Source organism: Scyliorhinus canicula, chromosome 10 (genome assembly GCF_902713615.1).
Source record: "Scyliorhinus canicula chromosome 10, sScyCan1.1, whole genome shotgun sequence".
In the NCBI taxonomy this organism is placed as follows: Eukaryota; Metazoa; Chordata; class Chondrichthyes; order Carcharhiniformes; family Scyliorhinidae; genus Scyliorhinus; species Scyliorhinus canicula.
Genome location: NC_052155.1, coordinates 50,338,007 through 50,356,027, shown reverse-complemented (window position 1 = coordinate 50,356,027; position 18,021 = coordinate 50,338,007). Strand labels below are relative to the sequence as shown.

The following is an 18,021-nucleotide window of genomic DNA, read 5'->3' as shown; positions in this document are numbered from 1 at the left end:
AATAATGATGAGTCAGACTACATGAGGGAGATAGAGAGCTTAGTGGTGGGGTGCAATGACAACAATCTCTCCCTCAACGTTAGCAAAAATACAGAGCTGGTCATTGACTTCAGGAAGTAAAGTATTGTACACACCCCTGTCTACATCAAGGTGACGAGGTGGAGATGGTTGACAGTTTCAAATTCCTAGGTGTGCACATAACCAGCAATCTGTCCTGGTCCACCCACATTGACATTATGATCAAGAAAGCACAACAGCGCCTATACTTCCTCAGGAAACTAAGGAAATTTGGCATGTCCACATTGACTCTCACCAACTTTTACAGATGCACCATGGAAAGCATCTTATCTCAGCATGGTATGGCAACTGCTGGCCCAAGGCCGCAAGAAACTACAGAGTTGTGAACACAGCCCAGTCCACCACATGAAATTGCCTCGCATCCATTGACTCTGTCTACACCGCCCACTGCTGTGGGAAAGCAGGCAGCATAATCAAAGATGTTTCCCACCAGGTTACTCTTTCTTCCAACTCCTTCCATCGGGCAGGGGATACAAAAGTCTGAGAACACACACTAACAGGTTCAAAAACTAGCTTCCCTGTTGTTACCAGACTCCTGAATGATTCACTTATGGGCTGAACTGATCTCTTCACACATCTTCTCTACTGCATAGTACTTAAGAACATAAGAACTAGGAGCAGGAGTAGGCCATCTAGCCCCTCGAGCCTGCTCCGCCATTCAATGAGATCATGGCTGATCTTTTGTGGACTGAGCTCCACTTTCCGGCCCGAACACCATAACCCTTAATCCCTTTATTCTTCAAAAAACTATCTATCGTTACCTTAAAAACATGTAATGAAGGAGCCTCAACTGCTTCACTGGGCAAGGAATTCCATAGATTCACAACCCTTTGGGTGAAGAAGTTCCTCCTAAACTCAGTCCTAAATCTACTTCCCCTTATTTTGAGGCTATGTCCCTTAGTTCTGCTTTCGCCCGCCAGTGGAAACAACCTGCCCGCATCTATCCTATCTATTCCCTTCATAATTTTAAATGTTTCTATAAGATCCCCCCTCATCCTTCTAAATTCCAACGAGTACAGTCCCAGTCTACTCAACCTCTCCTCATAATCCAACCCCTTCAGCTCTGGGATTAACCTAGTGAATCTCCTCTGCACACCCTCCAGTGCCAGTACGTCCTTTCTCAAATAAGGAGACCAAAACTGAACACAATACTCCAGGTGTGGCCTCGCTAACACCTTATACAATTGCAACATAACCTCCCTAGTCTTAAACTCCATTCCTCTAGCAATGAAGGACAACATTCCATTTGCCTTCTTAATCACCTGTTGCACCTGTAAACCAACTTTCTGTGACTCATGCACTAGCACACCCAGGTCTCTCTGCACAGCGGCATGCTTTAATATTTTATCATTTAAATAATAATCCCGTTTGCTGTTATTCCTACCAAAATAGATAACCTCACATTTGTCAACATTGCATTCCATCTGCCAGACCCTAGCCCATTCACTTAACCTACCCAAATCCCTCTGCAGACTTCCAGTATCCTCTGCACTTTTCGCTTTACCACTCATCTTAGTGTCATCTGCAAACTTGGACACATTGCCCTTGGTCCCCAACTCCAAATCATCTATGTAAATTGTGAACAATTGTGGGCCCAACACGGATCCCTGAGGGACACCACTAGCTACTGATTGCCAACCAGAGAAACACCCATTAATCCCCACTCTTTGCTTTCTATTAATTAACCAATCCTCTATCCATGCTACTACTTTACCCTTAATGCCATGCATCTTTATCTTATGCAGCAACCTTTTGTGTGGCACCTTATCAAAGGCTTTCTGGAAATCCAGATATACCGCATCCATTGGCTCCCCGTTATCTACTGCACTGGTAATGTCCTCAAAAAATTCCACTAAATTAGTTAGGCACGACCTGCCCTTTATGAACCCATGCTGCGTCTGTCCAATGGGACAATTTCTATCCAGATGCCTCGCTATTTCTTCCTTGATGAGAGATTCCAGCATCTTCCCTACTACCGAAGTTAAGCTCACTGGCCTATAATTTCCTGCTCTCTGCCTACCTCCTTTTTTAAACAGAGGTGTCACGTTTGCTAATTTCCAATCCACCGGGACCACCCCAGAGTCTAGTGAATTTTGGTAAATCATCATTAGTGCATCTGCAATTTTCCTAGCCATTTCTTTTAGCACTCTGGGATGCATTCCATCAGGGCCAGGAAACTTGTCTATCTTTAGCCCCATTAGCTTGCCCATCACTACCTCCTTAGTGGTGACAATCCTCTCAAGGTCCTCACCTGCCGTAGCCTCATTTGGCACTGTAGCAGCCTGTGCCTATGTATTTATATTGTGTCCTATGTATGTCCTATGTTTTTCCACGAATGGAACAGGCTTACCCGAACAGGCACCGGAATGTGGCGACTAGGGACTTTTCACAATAACTTCATACTTGTGACAAGAAAAGATTCTTATTATTATCTGCACTGTACGCACAACAATACTTTTCACTGTACCTCATGTACGGTGCATGTGACAATAAATCAAATCCAAACTCAAATCCAAATCTGGATGTATCAGCATATTATCTTTATGATTTAGACTTATAAGTTCACCAGTTCTACGCAGTTATGTAATGGCAACTTAAAATGGACATGTATTGTAAAGAGGTATACTCCTTTGGAAAGGGGAGAATCACCTTTAAAAATAAAGGGGAATATTGTAATTTGCTTTCAAGGGAGAGCAGCATTAGATCACTAGAAGGGAAATCTGTGATGTGATCCAATCTTAATTTCACTTTTGTTTTAATCAGAGCATATACACATAGCTATGTTGTCTTCAAGCTTTATACCTATGCATAGTGATGCGCCAGTGATGGGACAACATGGTAACACAGTGGTTAGCACTGTTGCTTTGTATCACCAGGGTCCCAGGTTCGATTCCCGGTTTGGGTCACTGTCTGCGCGGAGTCTGCACATCCTCCCTGTGTCTGCGTGGGTTTCCTCCGGGTGCTCCGGTTTCCTCCCACAAGCCCCAAAAGACGTACTTGTTCGGTGAATTGGACATTCTGAATTCTCCGTCCAAACAGGCGCGGGAGCGTGGCGACTTGGGGATTTTCACAGTAACTTCATTGCAGTGTTAATGTAAGCTTATTTGTGACAATAAAGATTATAGGGCCTCACGGTAGCATGGTGGTTAGCATCAATGCTTCACAGCTCCAGGGTCCCAGGTTCGATTCCCGGCTGGGTCACTGTCTGTGTGGAGTCTGCACGTCCTCCCCGTGTGTGCGTGGGTTTCCTCCGGGTGCTCCGGTTTCCTCCCACAGTCCAAAGATGTGCAGGTTAGGTGGATTGGCCATGCTAAATTGCCCGTAGTGTAAGGTTAATGGGGGGATTGTTGGGTTACGGGTATACGGGTATACGGGTTACGTGGGTTTAAGTGGGGTGATCATTGCTCGGCACAACATCGAGGGCCGAAGGGCCTGTTCTGTGCTGTACTGTTCTATAGTTGTTCTTATGTGCCTAATCTTAGTAAATGAACACACAACGTGTTTATCCAATTCCTTACAGGTGGCATGGTGGCACAGAGGTTAGCATTGACAGGGACCTGGGTTCAATTACGGCCTTGGGTGTCTGTCTGTGCGGAATTTGCACTTTCTCCCCATTTCTGCATGGGTTTCCATCGGGTGCTCCAGTTTCCTCCCACAGCCCAAAGATGAGCAGCTCAGTTGGATTGGCCATGCTAAATTGTACCTTAGTGTCCAAAGGTGCACACGTAAGGTGGGGTTTCAGGAATAGGGCGGGGGAGTGGGCCTGGTTAGAGTCCTCTTTCAGAGGGTCGGTTCAGACTCAATGGGCTGAATGGCCTCCTTCTGCACTGTAGGAATTACATAATTCTATGATTGATACCTTGTTTCTTGTACAGTAAATAAGCCCAATATCAGAGTAACCACATCTTATACTTTCTTCTACAGAAGGGTACTGTGCTCCCCAATGGGATGGCATTCTTTGCTGGCCAGAAGAAGCACCAGGGAAGTTGGTGCCGATGCAGTGCCCAGATTATGTATACGATTTTAACCATCAAGGTGAGAGTATAGTCAATCGTTGCCATTTCACACTGATTAAAAGCACAGCATTCTAGAACACAAAATTTCAAGCTAGAGCCATGAGGTTGCGTCAAAGTTCAGGAGCTTTTGTCCATTTTTCCACTGAAAGGATATGATCAAGGTAAACAATTATTTTAATTGTTGAGTTTTAAAAGTGTAGTGTATTCTTGCAAGTTAAAAAGAGAGATTTTAGATTGTTAAGTTGCCAGTGAGCTAAATGGTGGAAGCCATTTCCTCTTTGATTATAAATAATTGACATTCTGGTAGCTTCTTTCCATGTCTGATTAGCTGCTGTGTGGCAAGGGTTTAGATCTCTTCTTGACAGCTCTCTTCAAAAGCAGCTCACTTAGTACTGCTCTCCCGCCTGTTCCATGTAGTTGTGCAATTTTCTCTGTTGAGTTAATTGATCATTCCCCTTTTGAAAGCCATGACTGAATCTACTTTGATCACAAACTCAGTAAGTGCACTCCACATCCCAAATGCTGGCTATGTAAACCAAAATGCTCAATTCAACAGTAAAATTTATAAGTGTAATTTTGGGCGCATTTGGTGGGGTGTTTCCTGTCATAATATACACATCAGTATATGATGGTGCAGAGACACACACTGACTGACACACTGCAAGACCAATCAACACACACAACACAGCAGCCAATCACCAGTTAGGGAAGGGTCACTATAAAGCCAGAGGGCACTAGTTTTCCCGCTCATTCGGGATACAGCCTCTGAGACGGACAGAGCTCGCAGTCAGTAGCACAAACATCCACCATGTGCTAGCAGTATAGGCTGGTCAGGTTAGGCATAGATCTTCAGTCAATCTAACATAGTGTCGACCCACAGTGCAAGTATGTTTAACAGCTCTTAGTTAAATAAAATAGAGTTGTACTATTACAAGTGTTGGTAGCCTGTCTATGTTACTGCTAAGGTAAACGCAGTCTCCACAGATCCAGAGTACCCAACACATTATTTCCCAATGGCCATGTTGGTGAGATTGGCCATATTCAACGGCACTAGGTGCCGAAAATGAGCTCCCACAAGCTTCTTGCCATCACTGGCTGTCTTGTCATCCGATTCGCCAAACTCACGCCATAGCTTCTTGCTGCTAAAATCCACCTTTTTTCTTGATTGGAACATGTTGGGCCTGTAATGTCGCTGGACGGGATTCTCTGCTGGTCGACGCCAGAATCGGGATACGTGATTGGGCAGAGAATCAGTTCCGCGTCGAAATTGCAGGGTACGGCAATTTCATGGCAAATCACAATTCTCCATCGCCTCAACAGTGGCTTGATGCATTTCAGATCGCACGTACAGTAAACGCCTTTGGCATATCATTAGCGGCACCAACCCGGTATTTTCCGGCAGCTGCACACGCCGCTGAATGTCCACTGTGAACATAGGGCCACGGGTTGCATGGGTATCCTCCCAGACCACCGTGAGGTGTCCTCTGGCCCCAGCCGACTCATCAGCTGAATGGGCATGTTCCAGTGCCACCAGTGCCATCGTGCTGGCTGGGATGGTGTGTGTGGGGAGTGAAGTGTGTCTATGCGGCTGCAGCTTGTCGGCCTTCTGAGTGTTAATTGGAAATCTGGCAAATCCGACACCATTTCTCATTGGAATTGATTGCATTCCGCGTGGCGCCGGTGCTAGCCCCTTAACAGTCGCTGAATTGGTTCAGTTTTGTTGTCGTGGAAGTCCATGAATTCTGCCCCAGCGTCAACAGTTAGTCTCAGGAACGGAGAATCCCGCCGCCTATTTCCTTCTTGAATACATCCCACTGTTCTGTCGCAGATTTACCTAAAACCGTTTGTTCTCAGTCCACTCTGGCCAAATCATATCTGATCTTATTAATATCAGCCTTCCCCCAGTCAGGCCCATCCTGTCCTTTTCCATAACTATCTTAAATCTAATGGATTTATGATAACTGTCTGCAAAATGCTCCTCCACTGATACTTCAAACAGTTGCCCGGATTAGTTACCTATAATTAAATCCAGGACCGCCCCGCTCCTGTAGGACCTTCTACGTAATGGCTTAAAAACCTCTCCTGGATGCATTTTAAGAACTCTGCTTCCTCTAAACCTTTTACACTATGGCTACCCTAGTTAACATAGAACAGTACAGCACAGAACAGGCCCTTCGGCCCTCGATGTTGTGCCGAGCAATGATCACCCTACTTAAACCCACGCAACCCGTATACCCGTAACCCAACAATCCCCCCATTAACCTTACACTACGGGCAATTTAGCATGGCCAATCCACCTAACCCGCACATCTTTGGACTGTGGGAGGAAACCGGAGCACCCGGGGGAAACCCACGCACACACGGGGAGGACGTGCAGACTCCACACAGACAGTGACCCAGCCGGGAATCGAACCTGGGACCCTGGAGCTGTGAAGCATTGATGCTAACCACCATGCTACCGTGAGGCCCCTGAATTTAATGTTGGGGAAGTTGAATTCCCTCACTATTACTACCCTTCTCAGAAATTTGCCTACATATATTTTTTTCTCGGACTGCTTGGGGGCCTACAGAACACTCCCGGCAATGTGATTGCTCCTTTATGGTTTTTATACTTGTTCCATATGGCTTCAGTTGAAGTGCCTTCTAAGACGTTATCCTTCCTTACTGCTGTAATTGATTTCCTGTTCAAAGTTGTGACCCCCCCCCCCCCAACCACCTTCTCTTTTACATCTTTCCCTATCTTGCCTGAAGATCCTGTATCCTGGAATATTTAGCTGCCACTCCTGCCCCTCTCTCAACCATGTGTCATTAACAGCAATTACATCACACCCCCATGTTTGAACTTGTGCACTGAACTCATCTGCCTCGTTCGTCAGACTCCTTGCATTAAAATAAACACCATCCAATCTTGCCAAACTCCCTTGTGACTTAAGTGGTCTCGGAAGTCTATACCTTCCTCGATGCCTTCTATATTCATCTTCACAACGGGCCTGACTGCACCCGCAACCTCTGATGCCCTCCGCTCATCCCATCCCCCAACTGCTGGGCACAGTGGTCCAAGATCAAAAGCCCCCAATGCAGACCACGTTTAGGTGATGGGTGTGAACGCGCTGTCAGCAGAAAGACAGGAGTCTGACTTTAGCAAAAACTGATAAGCACCAGAGCTTTCCTCACAGCGAGTAATCATTAACCTCCTGCATTGTACAGTAACCTGCTGACAGTGCCAACACAGGTCCATCATCATGGAGTGATGTTGAACAGCCCGTTGGAGGGAGGAACAGGGTCGTCAGTGAGGGGGCGCTGTGGTGGGGTGCAGGGAATGGCGGAAATTTGGGGGTGAAGGGAAATGGGGGGAAGGGAAATGTGTGAGATGGGGCATTGAGGGCAAGGGGGGACTGGAGGGATGGGGAATGGTGGGGGAGGGAAAGAAATATGGGGAGGAGGGAAATGGGAGTGGGGTTGAGCTGATGGATACAGCCCTGTCCCAGGAGAATCGGAAGATGATGAGGACCTTCTTGGTCCTTCCGGCAGGTCGCATCCTTGCCATCGCCTGTCCTCCATCCTCTGGCTCCTCCTTGGGTTCATTCTCCAGCCCCTCCTGGACTGCCTCATCCTGCTCATCCTCTTCCTCAGACGAGAGGGAGCCTCTCTGGGAGGTGTACAGCAAGACATCGCCTATGCATCAAGGCACCAGAACATCCCGTGCACCACTCAATGTCAGACAGCACGGGTGGCAGTGTGGGCCTCAAGACAACAGGTTTCTGCCTTGGTCTCAGGCCTCTGCACTGGCATCATAAGCCATGATCTCAGTGAGTATCCCTTTTGTCCCATGAGCCAACACGTGACCCTGGGGTGGTCCTCGAAGACACATGGGATCTCCGAGTGTCCCAGGATGTAGCTGTCATGTACGGTCCCAGGCTAGCAAGCACATACGTGTATGATCCGAAGGTGGTGGTCACACATGATCTGAACATTCAGGGGAATGGAACCCCTTCCTGTTAATATGGGGCACTATTTGATGCCCTGGTGCTTGCTGAGTGACATGCGAGCCACCTATTGCCTCCTGGACCTGGGGCACCCCGGCGACGGCCACAATTCCTGCAGTCCAGGCATATTGGTGGGCTTGGTCTAGTGTGAAGGTGATGTTGTCAGATGCCCAGGCATACAGAGTTTCCATCACCTTCCGGATATGCCTCTGGCCGGATGCCTGTGCGTTGCCATACAAGTCCCCGCTTGAGCCCTGAAATGTCTGGGTGGGGAAAGGTTTAGGGCTGCGGTGACATTCATAGCCACTGGGCGTGGGTGTCCTCCTCCTCCTCAGGGTGCCATGTCTACGAGGACATGGCACAGGTGTTGCATTGTCTCTCGGCTGAGACGCGGTCTCCGCAACACATGGTGTCTGTCAGCTCATTGAATGATGAATGACAATTGTACAGCTTGAGCTGTTGCTGGCCTCCCCATCTGGGTCCCTCCTCAGTTTCATGGGTGGCCTTGTCTTCAGGGTGTGCGGCGACTCCTTGTCCATGGGGTACTGCCTCCAGTGTGCGTTGTCGCTGCTGCATTTTACTGCGTCTGCCTGTCTTGGCTGTCACAAGCAACATGAAGACAGCCTCCGCAGGATCAACACCAGCAAAGTCTGTTATATCTGGAGGGAACTGGAGAAGGCGAGAGACCGACAATCAGTTAGGGCTTCCATTTCGGGATCCTCAAATCCCCCAAGCCAGCCCCACCCTTACCATGACTGACCCACCTTCTCTCAGAGTGCCATCCAGTGAGCCAGTTGTGCTGGCAAGCCTTGCTCTACACACTCACCCCCTGCCATGTCAGGAGCCCCTGCACCCCGGACCTCCTCCAGGAACATTAGGGAGGATGTGCTTAGCTGCCCTCTCCTGCTATTCACCCAACACATTCGGATCTGTGCCGGGCGCAACAATGACACTGAATCGCACCCGTGGTCTCCAGTGGGAAACATGGTGCGATTGCTGTTGGGTGGATCGATGTGATCCAGATCACAATCCATCCACAGTTAGAAATGGTTTTGCAGCTGAGGTGATTAGCGCTGTGGAACCCGAAGGAGACAGTAAGGCCGGATCCTCAGAGATCGGGGCAACATCTTTAAAGAGCACCCTAATCTCAGTGTAACACTACTGCACACACCACCTGTTGATAGTAACCCCTCCCATTGATGGCAATGGCCCTCCAATCACTGGCAAGACCACTCCCCAAATCACAAACAAGCCACCCCCTCCCACCCCACCGCTAGTGAGTGACACCCAGTTATGGGTCCGTCAAAGACACCCCTTCAGGGCCGTCCCTTCAGCACCCCCCCTCCCCCGCCCACCCCCATCAGGTCCCTGCAAACCCCATCTCTTAGCAATGCTAACCTGCCAGGATGCCAGGGGACAGCAGGTAGACAGAGCACTTGCTCTTCAGAGCACTTGGAAGGGCTTCAGATCAGAGGAAGCCCCTGCAGAATAAAAACAAAACTGTCAAACAGAGTCCTTGCTCTTTTTAGGAAGTACATCAGATCAAAGTAAACCCCAGAATAATGAAATTGCAGTTAGAAACAATACCTGGGGCTGGATTCTCCGATTCTAGGACTATGTCCACACGCCGGCGTGGGAACGGCGGTGACCTTTTGTGCCAGAGAACTGGTGCAAAATGGCCACCAATTCCCCGTTTTGCTGGGGATCCGCAGGATGGCAGTGTAGAGCACCCGGCTCTAGCTGTCAATAAGCCCCTGACAATTGAAATGAAAATTGCTTATTGTCACAAATTGCCGGGACCATGGCCGTGCATGCGCACGGTGCTGGACTTCAGCGGCCGCACCGTACTACATGGCAGAGGCCGCTCACAGACCTGGCCCCCCCTTTTGGCTGGTTTGAGCACCCTTGACCCCCCCCCCACAGTGCCCCCAGCCCTGAATCATGTCCCCCCCCCCGGGATCAGCCCTCCCCCGACTCTGGACTGAGTCCGCAGTCGCTACGCCAAGTTCACGACGAGTGATATCACACGTGTCCCACGCCAGCGAGAACTCGGAAGATCGGGGGTGGAGCATCGGGGGGCGGGCCTCAGGACATTGCCTGAGGCCGCCGATACGTCTCGGAGAGTACGCTGCTTTGGAGAGGGCGGAGCATTGTGAAAGCAGCGCCGTCCCAGTTTGGCCATAACCGAGTATTCTCCGGCTAATCGCCGAATGGGAGTTCGGCATTCCCAACCAGCGAATTCCGCCCCTTCATCCTAGGAAACAATTCAGAACATGTAACACCTGCTGGGAAAAAACTGCAGTTGGCAACAACACCTGCTCAAAAGGGGGAAGCACTTAAGAGGTAATGGACCTTGAAAAGCTATAAAAACAAATAAAGCAAATTCCTCTTTTGAAGTAGCCTGGACGTGTCAATCAAGAGGCTTATAAAAGGTAATGGCTGGGATACTCAATATAAACAATGCGGTTCACAGTTTGTAGGATTCTCATCAAGCCCAGAGGCTTGGAGAAGATAAAGGGGAATGTAATTGAATGTGAAGTGAGCACTTCAAAGGGCTCTAACACATCAAAAGGAAGACTATTACCATCATCTCATAGGTCACTGAAATTGACATGCTGCGAGACACATCAAAGTATGGAAGGCTACAGAGAGAAGGCTTTTATCTTCATCTGACAGATCATCAATAATCTAAAATTATTATTCTAAAATTATTATTATTATACTGATATGCTGGGCGAAACGTCAAAGGTGTGAAGGCTACAGAGGGAAGACTTTTGCCTTCATCTGACAGATCATTTATATTGACATGCTGGGAGAGACGGCTACAGAGGGAAGACAACCCCCATTCTGGAAAATGTCACTGACGGGTGGGGTTCCCATGTTAGTCCCATCCTGCCCCCAACTTAATTGGGAAGAGTTACCTCGCACTCGAAATCTGATGTGGTAACTCCTGCCCCTCCGCCATCATGCCCATTCCAGTGAACCTCATTAAAGTCCATCCAGGAGAGCACGGTGGCGCAGTGGGTTAGCCTTGCTGCCTCACGGCGCCGAGGTCCCAGGTTCGAACCCAGCTCTGGGTCGTTGTCCGTGTGGAGTTTGCACATTATCCCCGTGTTAGTGTGGGTTTCGCTGCCACAACCCAAAGGTGTGCAGGCTGGGCAGATTGGCCACGCTAAATTGCTCCTTAATTGGAAAAAAATAATTGGGTACTCTAAATTTATAAGAAAAAAATTAAAATCCATACAAACCCCAGTTGCGGCCAAACCAAATTCTTCGTGCCTTTTATGTATAAAACCCTGGGTCGCATATGCTTTATTAACTGTGCTGTCAACCTGTCCCGAACAGTGATGTAACACACTTATTCACTGTGCATACATATTTACATATTCCTTGACAGGAAAACAGCACGACGGCTATTTTAACTTTAATTGGGCAATATGAACAAGGTGAACTATCGCTCACCTGTTCTGGATGTGAATCTGGAGCCTCATTTGCAGGCAGGAAATTTAGCATTCGTGTTGTTCAGAATTCTTTGCCCACTGTGGATTTTCTGACAGGTCGCAGATGCATGCTGGGATTTGAAATTGGAGATGGGCCATTTAACTCTGAGAAGCCTAAATCCAGCAGGATTGAAACATTTCCCAAAAGCCCATTCAAATGCTTCCTTTTGATTAGGGTGTCATCTATTACCTCTGCTCCCCAGTTGTCCACCTCCGTTATATGAAAAATATTATATATTAGGCTTAGAATCAAATCTATCTCTGGGTGCATAAACATCAATTGTTCACTCAGAAGATGTTTCATCTATCACTTTTAAATAATTTGTAAGAATTCAATTGGCCTTCAAAATAAATTGCCACAATTACCTTTATGGTTACATTAATGAGCAAGCAGACGGTGGGCTGGATTAAGGGCATAACAGTGCTCAGTATTAATTTGCTTTGTGTTCTGTTGCCAGGCCATGCATATCGACAGTGTAACGTGAATGGGAGCTGGGAGCTTGTGCCAAGCAGCAACCAAACGTGGGCAAATTACACAGAATGTGCCAGGTACCTTGCGCACATGAACCAGAGCACAGAAAAGGTGACGTAACCCCAGAAATCATTTTTACTATAATATCATTCACTTTCTATAGCTTCTTGGATCATTTATGATGACTATTTGGTTCTCGGAACATCTGTGGTGGCTGTAGTTATACCAGCGAAAGCAGTGAGGTAAACAGTTGGATTATCTGCTTTTTTTTGTGTACCGGGGAACATTCTGTGCTTCTTTGAATAATACAATGGGACTTTACCATCTCCTCAGCCTTGGTTTAATGAATAAGATAGATAACATAGATAAGCTGCAGAGCTGGGCTGAGAGGTGGCAGATGGAGTTTAATGCGGAAAAGTGTGAGGTGGTTCACTTTGGAAGGAGTAACAGGAATGCAGAGTACTGGGCTAATGGCAAGATTCTTGGTAGTGTAGATGAACAGAGAGATCTCGGCATCCAGGTACATAAATCCCTGAAAGTTGCCACCCAGGTTAATAGGGCTGTTAAGAAGGCATATGGTGTGCTAGCCTTTATAAGCAGGGGGATTGAGTTTCGGAACCACAAGGTCATGCTGCAGCTGTACATAACTCTGGTGCGGCCACACCTGGAGTACTGCGTGCAGTTCTGGTCACCACATTATAGGAAGGATGTGGAAGCTTTGGAAAGGGTTCAGAGGAGATTTACTAGGATGTTGCCTGGTATGGAGGGAAGGTCTTACGAGGAAAGGCTCAGGGAATTGAGGTTGTTTTCGTTAGAGAGGAGAAGGCTGAGAGGTGACTTAATAGAGACATATAAGATAGTCAGAGGGTTAGATAGGGTGGACAGTGAGAGTCTTTTTCCTCGGATGGTGATGACCAACACGAGGGGACATAGCTTTAAATTGAGGGGTGAGAGATATAGGACAGATGTCAGAGGCAGTTTCTTTACTCAGAGAGTAGTAGGGGTGTGGAACGCCCTGCCTGCAATAGTAGTAGACTCGCCAACTTTAAGGGCATTTAAGGGTCACTGGATAGACATATGGTTGAAAATGGAATAGTGTAGGTCAGATAGGCTTCAGATGGTTTCACAGGTCGGCGCAACATCGAGGGCCGAAGGGCCCGTACTGCGCTGTAGTGTTCTATGTTCTATGTTCTAACAGTGCTTCATGCAATGAAGCATTTCAGGCTCTGACTCCACATTTGCAATGCAGCCCTGACCTTCAGTCATTCATCTCATCTTCAACTGGATGAACTTTATGCACTGGGTGAAAAGCAGCTATAAATAAGCTGAAATGAATAGCTGTTGAGACCAAGGCAGAACCAGTTAGTTGCCATCATGGGGAGATGACAGTGTTGGCAGTTGGGGATAAAAGTTGCATCAAGCCTCTTATCTTGATCATGTAAATAGCTTGTCCACCTCTGTTCATCCAACACAACCAGCATTTTAAAGATATTGTACAGCCACCCTTTTCCAATCAAATTTTCCAAACAATGGGTACTTTTTATTTAGACATGCACACATGCAAGTGATGCAGAACCATAGTTGCTTGCAGCACAGAAGGAGGCCATTTGGCCTTTCATGCCTCTGCTGACACTTTGCTAGACTCATTCAAATCTCATCTTTCTCCACCCTGATGGAAATAGTCACACAATCTTCTCCCAAAATGAGCAACATTGCACTTAAACTAGAGCAAATTACACCTGCCATATTTTCACTGTGTTGTCTGTCACCCTGAGGTATTTTAAAGTCCTCCTCACTTACCCTAATTCAATGTTTTCTGCGCATCAACTAATTTTCTAACTGCGTTACATTTTCTCTGATATCGTAAACCTCTTGTGAGACCTTTTGAAAGCTTTGTGAAAATCCACATACCCTACATCTACTTCAAGCACTTTACTTGTTCACTTCTTAAAAAGAAAATCTGTGACATTCGTAATATGCAACTTGATGCTTTAAGGTGCTAGCTGTCCTTGATTAACCTGCCTGTGGGCAGCATGGTAGCACAGTGGTTAGCACAGTTACTTCACAGTGCCAGTGTGTCAGGTTCGATTCCCGGCTTGGGTCACTGTCTGTGCTTAGTCTGCACGCTCTCCCTGGGTCTGAGTGGGTTTCCCCCGGGCACTCCGGTTTCCTTCCGCAGTCCAAAGATGTGCAGGTTAGGTGGATTGGCCATGTTAAATTGCCCTTAGTGTCCAAAAAGGTGGGGTGGGGGTACAGGGTTATGGGGATAGGGTGGAGGTGTAGGCTTGGGTAGGGTGCTCTTTCCAAGGGCCAGTGCAGACTTGATGGGCTGAATGGTCTTCTGCACTGTAAGTTCTATGATTCTATGAACCCATTGATTTCAATTTCTCACTAATTCTATATCAAATCATGGATTCTAATAGTTTACCCAAAACAGAATTTGACTTATCCCCACCCAATTTATCCTTCCTCTCGCTCCTGAACAAATGTTATGGTCAATGATGCCACCCCCCCACCCATTAAATAAATTACATGTTTAAGGCTAATTGAAGAAATATGATAAGAGCCTCTGCTATCTCCTTGTTGCCCTTAGCAACCTAGGGTCCAGGTTAGCAGGACAGAGTGACATCTACCCTGAACTCTGCATTCCTTTCACAACCAGCTCCTTTCTAAAGTCCCCTTCATAAACTCTTCATGCTCCCCCTCCGGCACTCCTACTTTTTCACTTCCCTCATCCCTTTTTACAAACCAATGTTAAATATTTACTTAATAAATATTGATGCATCATGCCTTCATCTCACAAAAATTAGTCTCTCTCCTTCATCCTCTCTCGTACTCCCTCTAAGTAAACTTTTACATTTGGATTGGATTGGTTGGATTTGTTTATTGTCACGTGCACCAAGGTACAGTGAAAAGTATTTTTCATGCGAGCAGCTCAAATAAGTCATTGAGTACATGAAAATAAAATAAAATAAAAAGAAAATCCATAATAGGGCTACACAAGGTCCACATTTTATGGATATCCAGAAATCCTTATTTATAATTTGATATTATTTATTCACCCTTGATCACACTCCCATGTAGCCCTCCTATTCTCCATTTTTAAAATGTATTCTTGGGGTATGGACATTGCTGGCAAGGTTTTGATATTCACTATCCTTACCTAGCTTCCCTCAAAAAGGTGACAGTGGAATTTGTCCTGGAGGTGCTGCAGCCCAAGTAATGAAGGCACTTTGATAATATAATTCGGCAGTGAGTGTTTGATTGTTTACCGAGCCATGATGAAAGATTGATGATAAATGCCCAAGTCAGGCTGGAATTGAAACTCAGCCAAGCATTCATAATGGGATCAGCCATAATAGAAGCCCTTGGGAAATGTCACAAATGATATCTATTGAAACTGCAGAAGCAGGTAGCCACTCTGTTCAAGGTCAATTAGAGATGGGCAAAAAACACTGGGTTGGATTCTCCATCGGCGGGATCCTTCGCTTTGCCGGCTGTGTACTCATGCTTTCAGATCTCCCGATGGCATAGGGGCGCCCACAATGGGAAACACCATTTGCCAGATGCTGGGATGGAGGATCCCGCTACCGGCAGGGGCGCCCCACACCAGAAAACGGGTGTGGCGGGACAGCAAATCTCGCCCACTGGCTTTTCCACTGATGCACACATCCCATGAAAAAATAAATTAGTGGCCACACTCTGCTCTCTATATGGTGAAATCTGGGATTGTAAATCAGGGAGCCATTTGTATACAGAGAAAGGGATATCTACCAACTTTGAAATTGAATATAATAATAGTCTTTATTAGTGTCACAAGTAAGCTTACATTTACACTGCAATGAAATTACTGTGAAAATCCCCTAGGCGCCACACTCCTAACATGCACATTAATTCTCTGAGTTGCAAAAATACCAACAGCCCCATTTCTCATACTGTGTTCCTGTTAGTCAGAGAGAATTCTAGAGATTTGAAATACTTCACACACATTCCACTCAAAGTGCGAAATATCACTCGTTCAATTACTGTGCCATGATATGGAGTTAATGGCAGCTCTGTACATGCTTGTGTCTTGTGGCTACTGTTAACCACAACCTGTGACATCTCCTTACTTTCTTGCAGGACATCTTTGATCGTCTGTATCTCATCTACACGGTGGGATACTCCATTTCATTGGGCTCATTGACTGTGGCTGTTATTATACTGAGTTACTTCAGGTAAAAAGTTTCATCTGGTTCATGTTAATTAATAGGAGCATTTGGATCTCGATCGAGGTTTGAGTAACTGCGGGGGAGAATGGAGTATTTATCATCGTTGTGTTTTCATTCTGAAGTTTTCTTATGGAAAGGTGTTCAAAATTATGAAGCTGCTCGAATAAAGAGATGACTTAGAGGAAACCTTGTCGAGGGGGAAATTCTGAAAATGAAAATGAAAATCGCTTATTGTCACAAGTAGGCTTCAATTAAGTTACTGTGAAAAGCCCCTAGTCGCCACATTCCAGCGAGGCTGGTACGGGAATTGAACGTGCTGCTGGCCTGCTTTAAAAGCTAGCTCTTTAGCCGTGTGCTAAACCAAATTACATTTAATAACGTAATAACTTCATGCCTTTCATAGAATGCTGGGCTGAATCTTGGCTGGACTGGAGCAGATGTTACATCGCAAAAGAAATGAATGGATTGACAAATAATCTACAAATGGGCAATGTAATCTCCTGGCCTGCTTTTCATCACCTGAAAGCTCAAAGAGGAATTTTCAGAATTTTCTCTTTTAAAATTCTGGGCCATTTTTGTTTTTCTTTGTCTCTCCTCAGTGCTTAAAAAGCTAATGGGAGTGGGTGGGATGTGGATTTTGACAGGTAGTTGGGTGAGTGGGTGCAGTAGATAATATGAAGGTGTAGGGTAGGGAGTTGAGGAAGCGTACAGCCATAATAGAAACAGAAAATCCTGAAAAACACAGCAGGTGGACAGAGAAACAGAGTTATTGTTTTGAATCAATATGGCTCTTCTTCAGAGCTATGATGCGCCATCGTCATGAGTATGAAAAAGGTTGGTAAAGGGATGGGGGTGAGGGTATAATTCCTACTTTGAAAGGAAGAACTTGCATTTGGATAAAGGGAAATCACATGGTGATCATATTGCGGAGCACTTTACAACCATTGGCTGACGTTTAAATGACTGCCATGAAGTTCCAAAGGCAAACTTGGCAGTAGTATTGCACATGACAGTTTAAGCCCCAGAAACAGTAAATTAGATAGAATCATATAATCCCTACAGTGTAGAAGGTGGCCATTTGGCCCATCGAGTCTGCACTAACTCTCTGAATGTGCACCCCATCTAGGCTAATCCCCGTAACCTAACTTTTTCATCCTTAAGAGGCAATTGTAGCCCAGCCAATCCACCTAACCTGCACATCTTTGGACCGTGGGAGGAAACTGGAGCACCCAGGGAGAACATTCAAACTCAACACAGACAGTCTCCCAAGGCTTGAATTGAACCCGGGTCCCTGGCATTGTGAGGCAGCAGTGCTAACCACTGTGCCACACAAAAATAAAATGCTTTAGTGGCAAGGCATAGATGAAACATAGAGTGGGAAGTGTTCTGTCATACAGCCCTGCATTCCAAAAGACTTCCTGCAATTGTTTATTGACATTTAATGGGATATTGTTTTTTTAGTATTAAACCAAATGTTCAGTTATGTTGAATGGCTACTTCATCTGGATTTGATTTGTTTCATGATGTCCTTTGGGAAACTAGTGTTAGCCATCACAATTCCTTGCTCCACTTTGAACAGTGCCATGGAATCTTGTACATTCAAATGACAGGACAAGTTTAGTGAAGATGGCTTGACTAACAGTTCCGTATTCCTTCAATACTTCATAAAGCATCAGTCTATATCAGGTGCTCGTGTCCTGGAATAATAATAATAGCTTATTGTCACAAGTAGGTTTCAATGAAGTTACTATGAAAAGC

General features: G+C 46.2%; 1 protein-coding gene across 1 annotated transcript in view; it reads left to right on the top strand.

The window, feature by feature from the left end:
• The window catches only part of pth1r (parathyroid hormone 1 receptor), a 174,797-nt gene that overhangs the window by 109,833 nt on the left and 46,943 nt on the right, over window positions 1-18,021 (top strand). Inside the window, exons 3-5 of the mRNA XM_038808890.1 lie at window positions 4,003-4,113; window positions 12,039-12,163; window positions 16,175-16,269. Coding sequence (XP_038664818.1) covers window positions 4,003-4,113; window positions 12,039-12,163; window positions 16,175-16,269 — 331 coding nt within the window. The remainder of the gene's footprint in view (window positions 1-4,002; window positions 4,114-12,038; window positions 12,164-16,174; window positions 16,270-18,021) is intronic.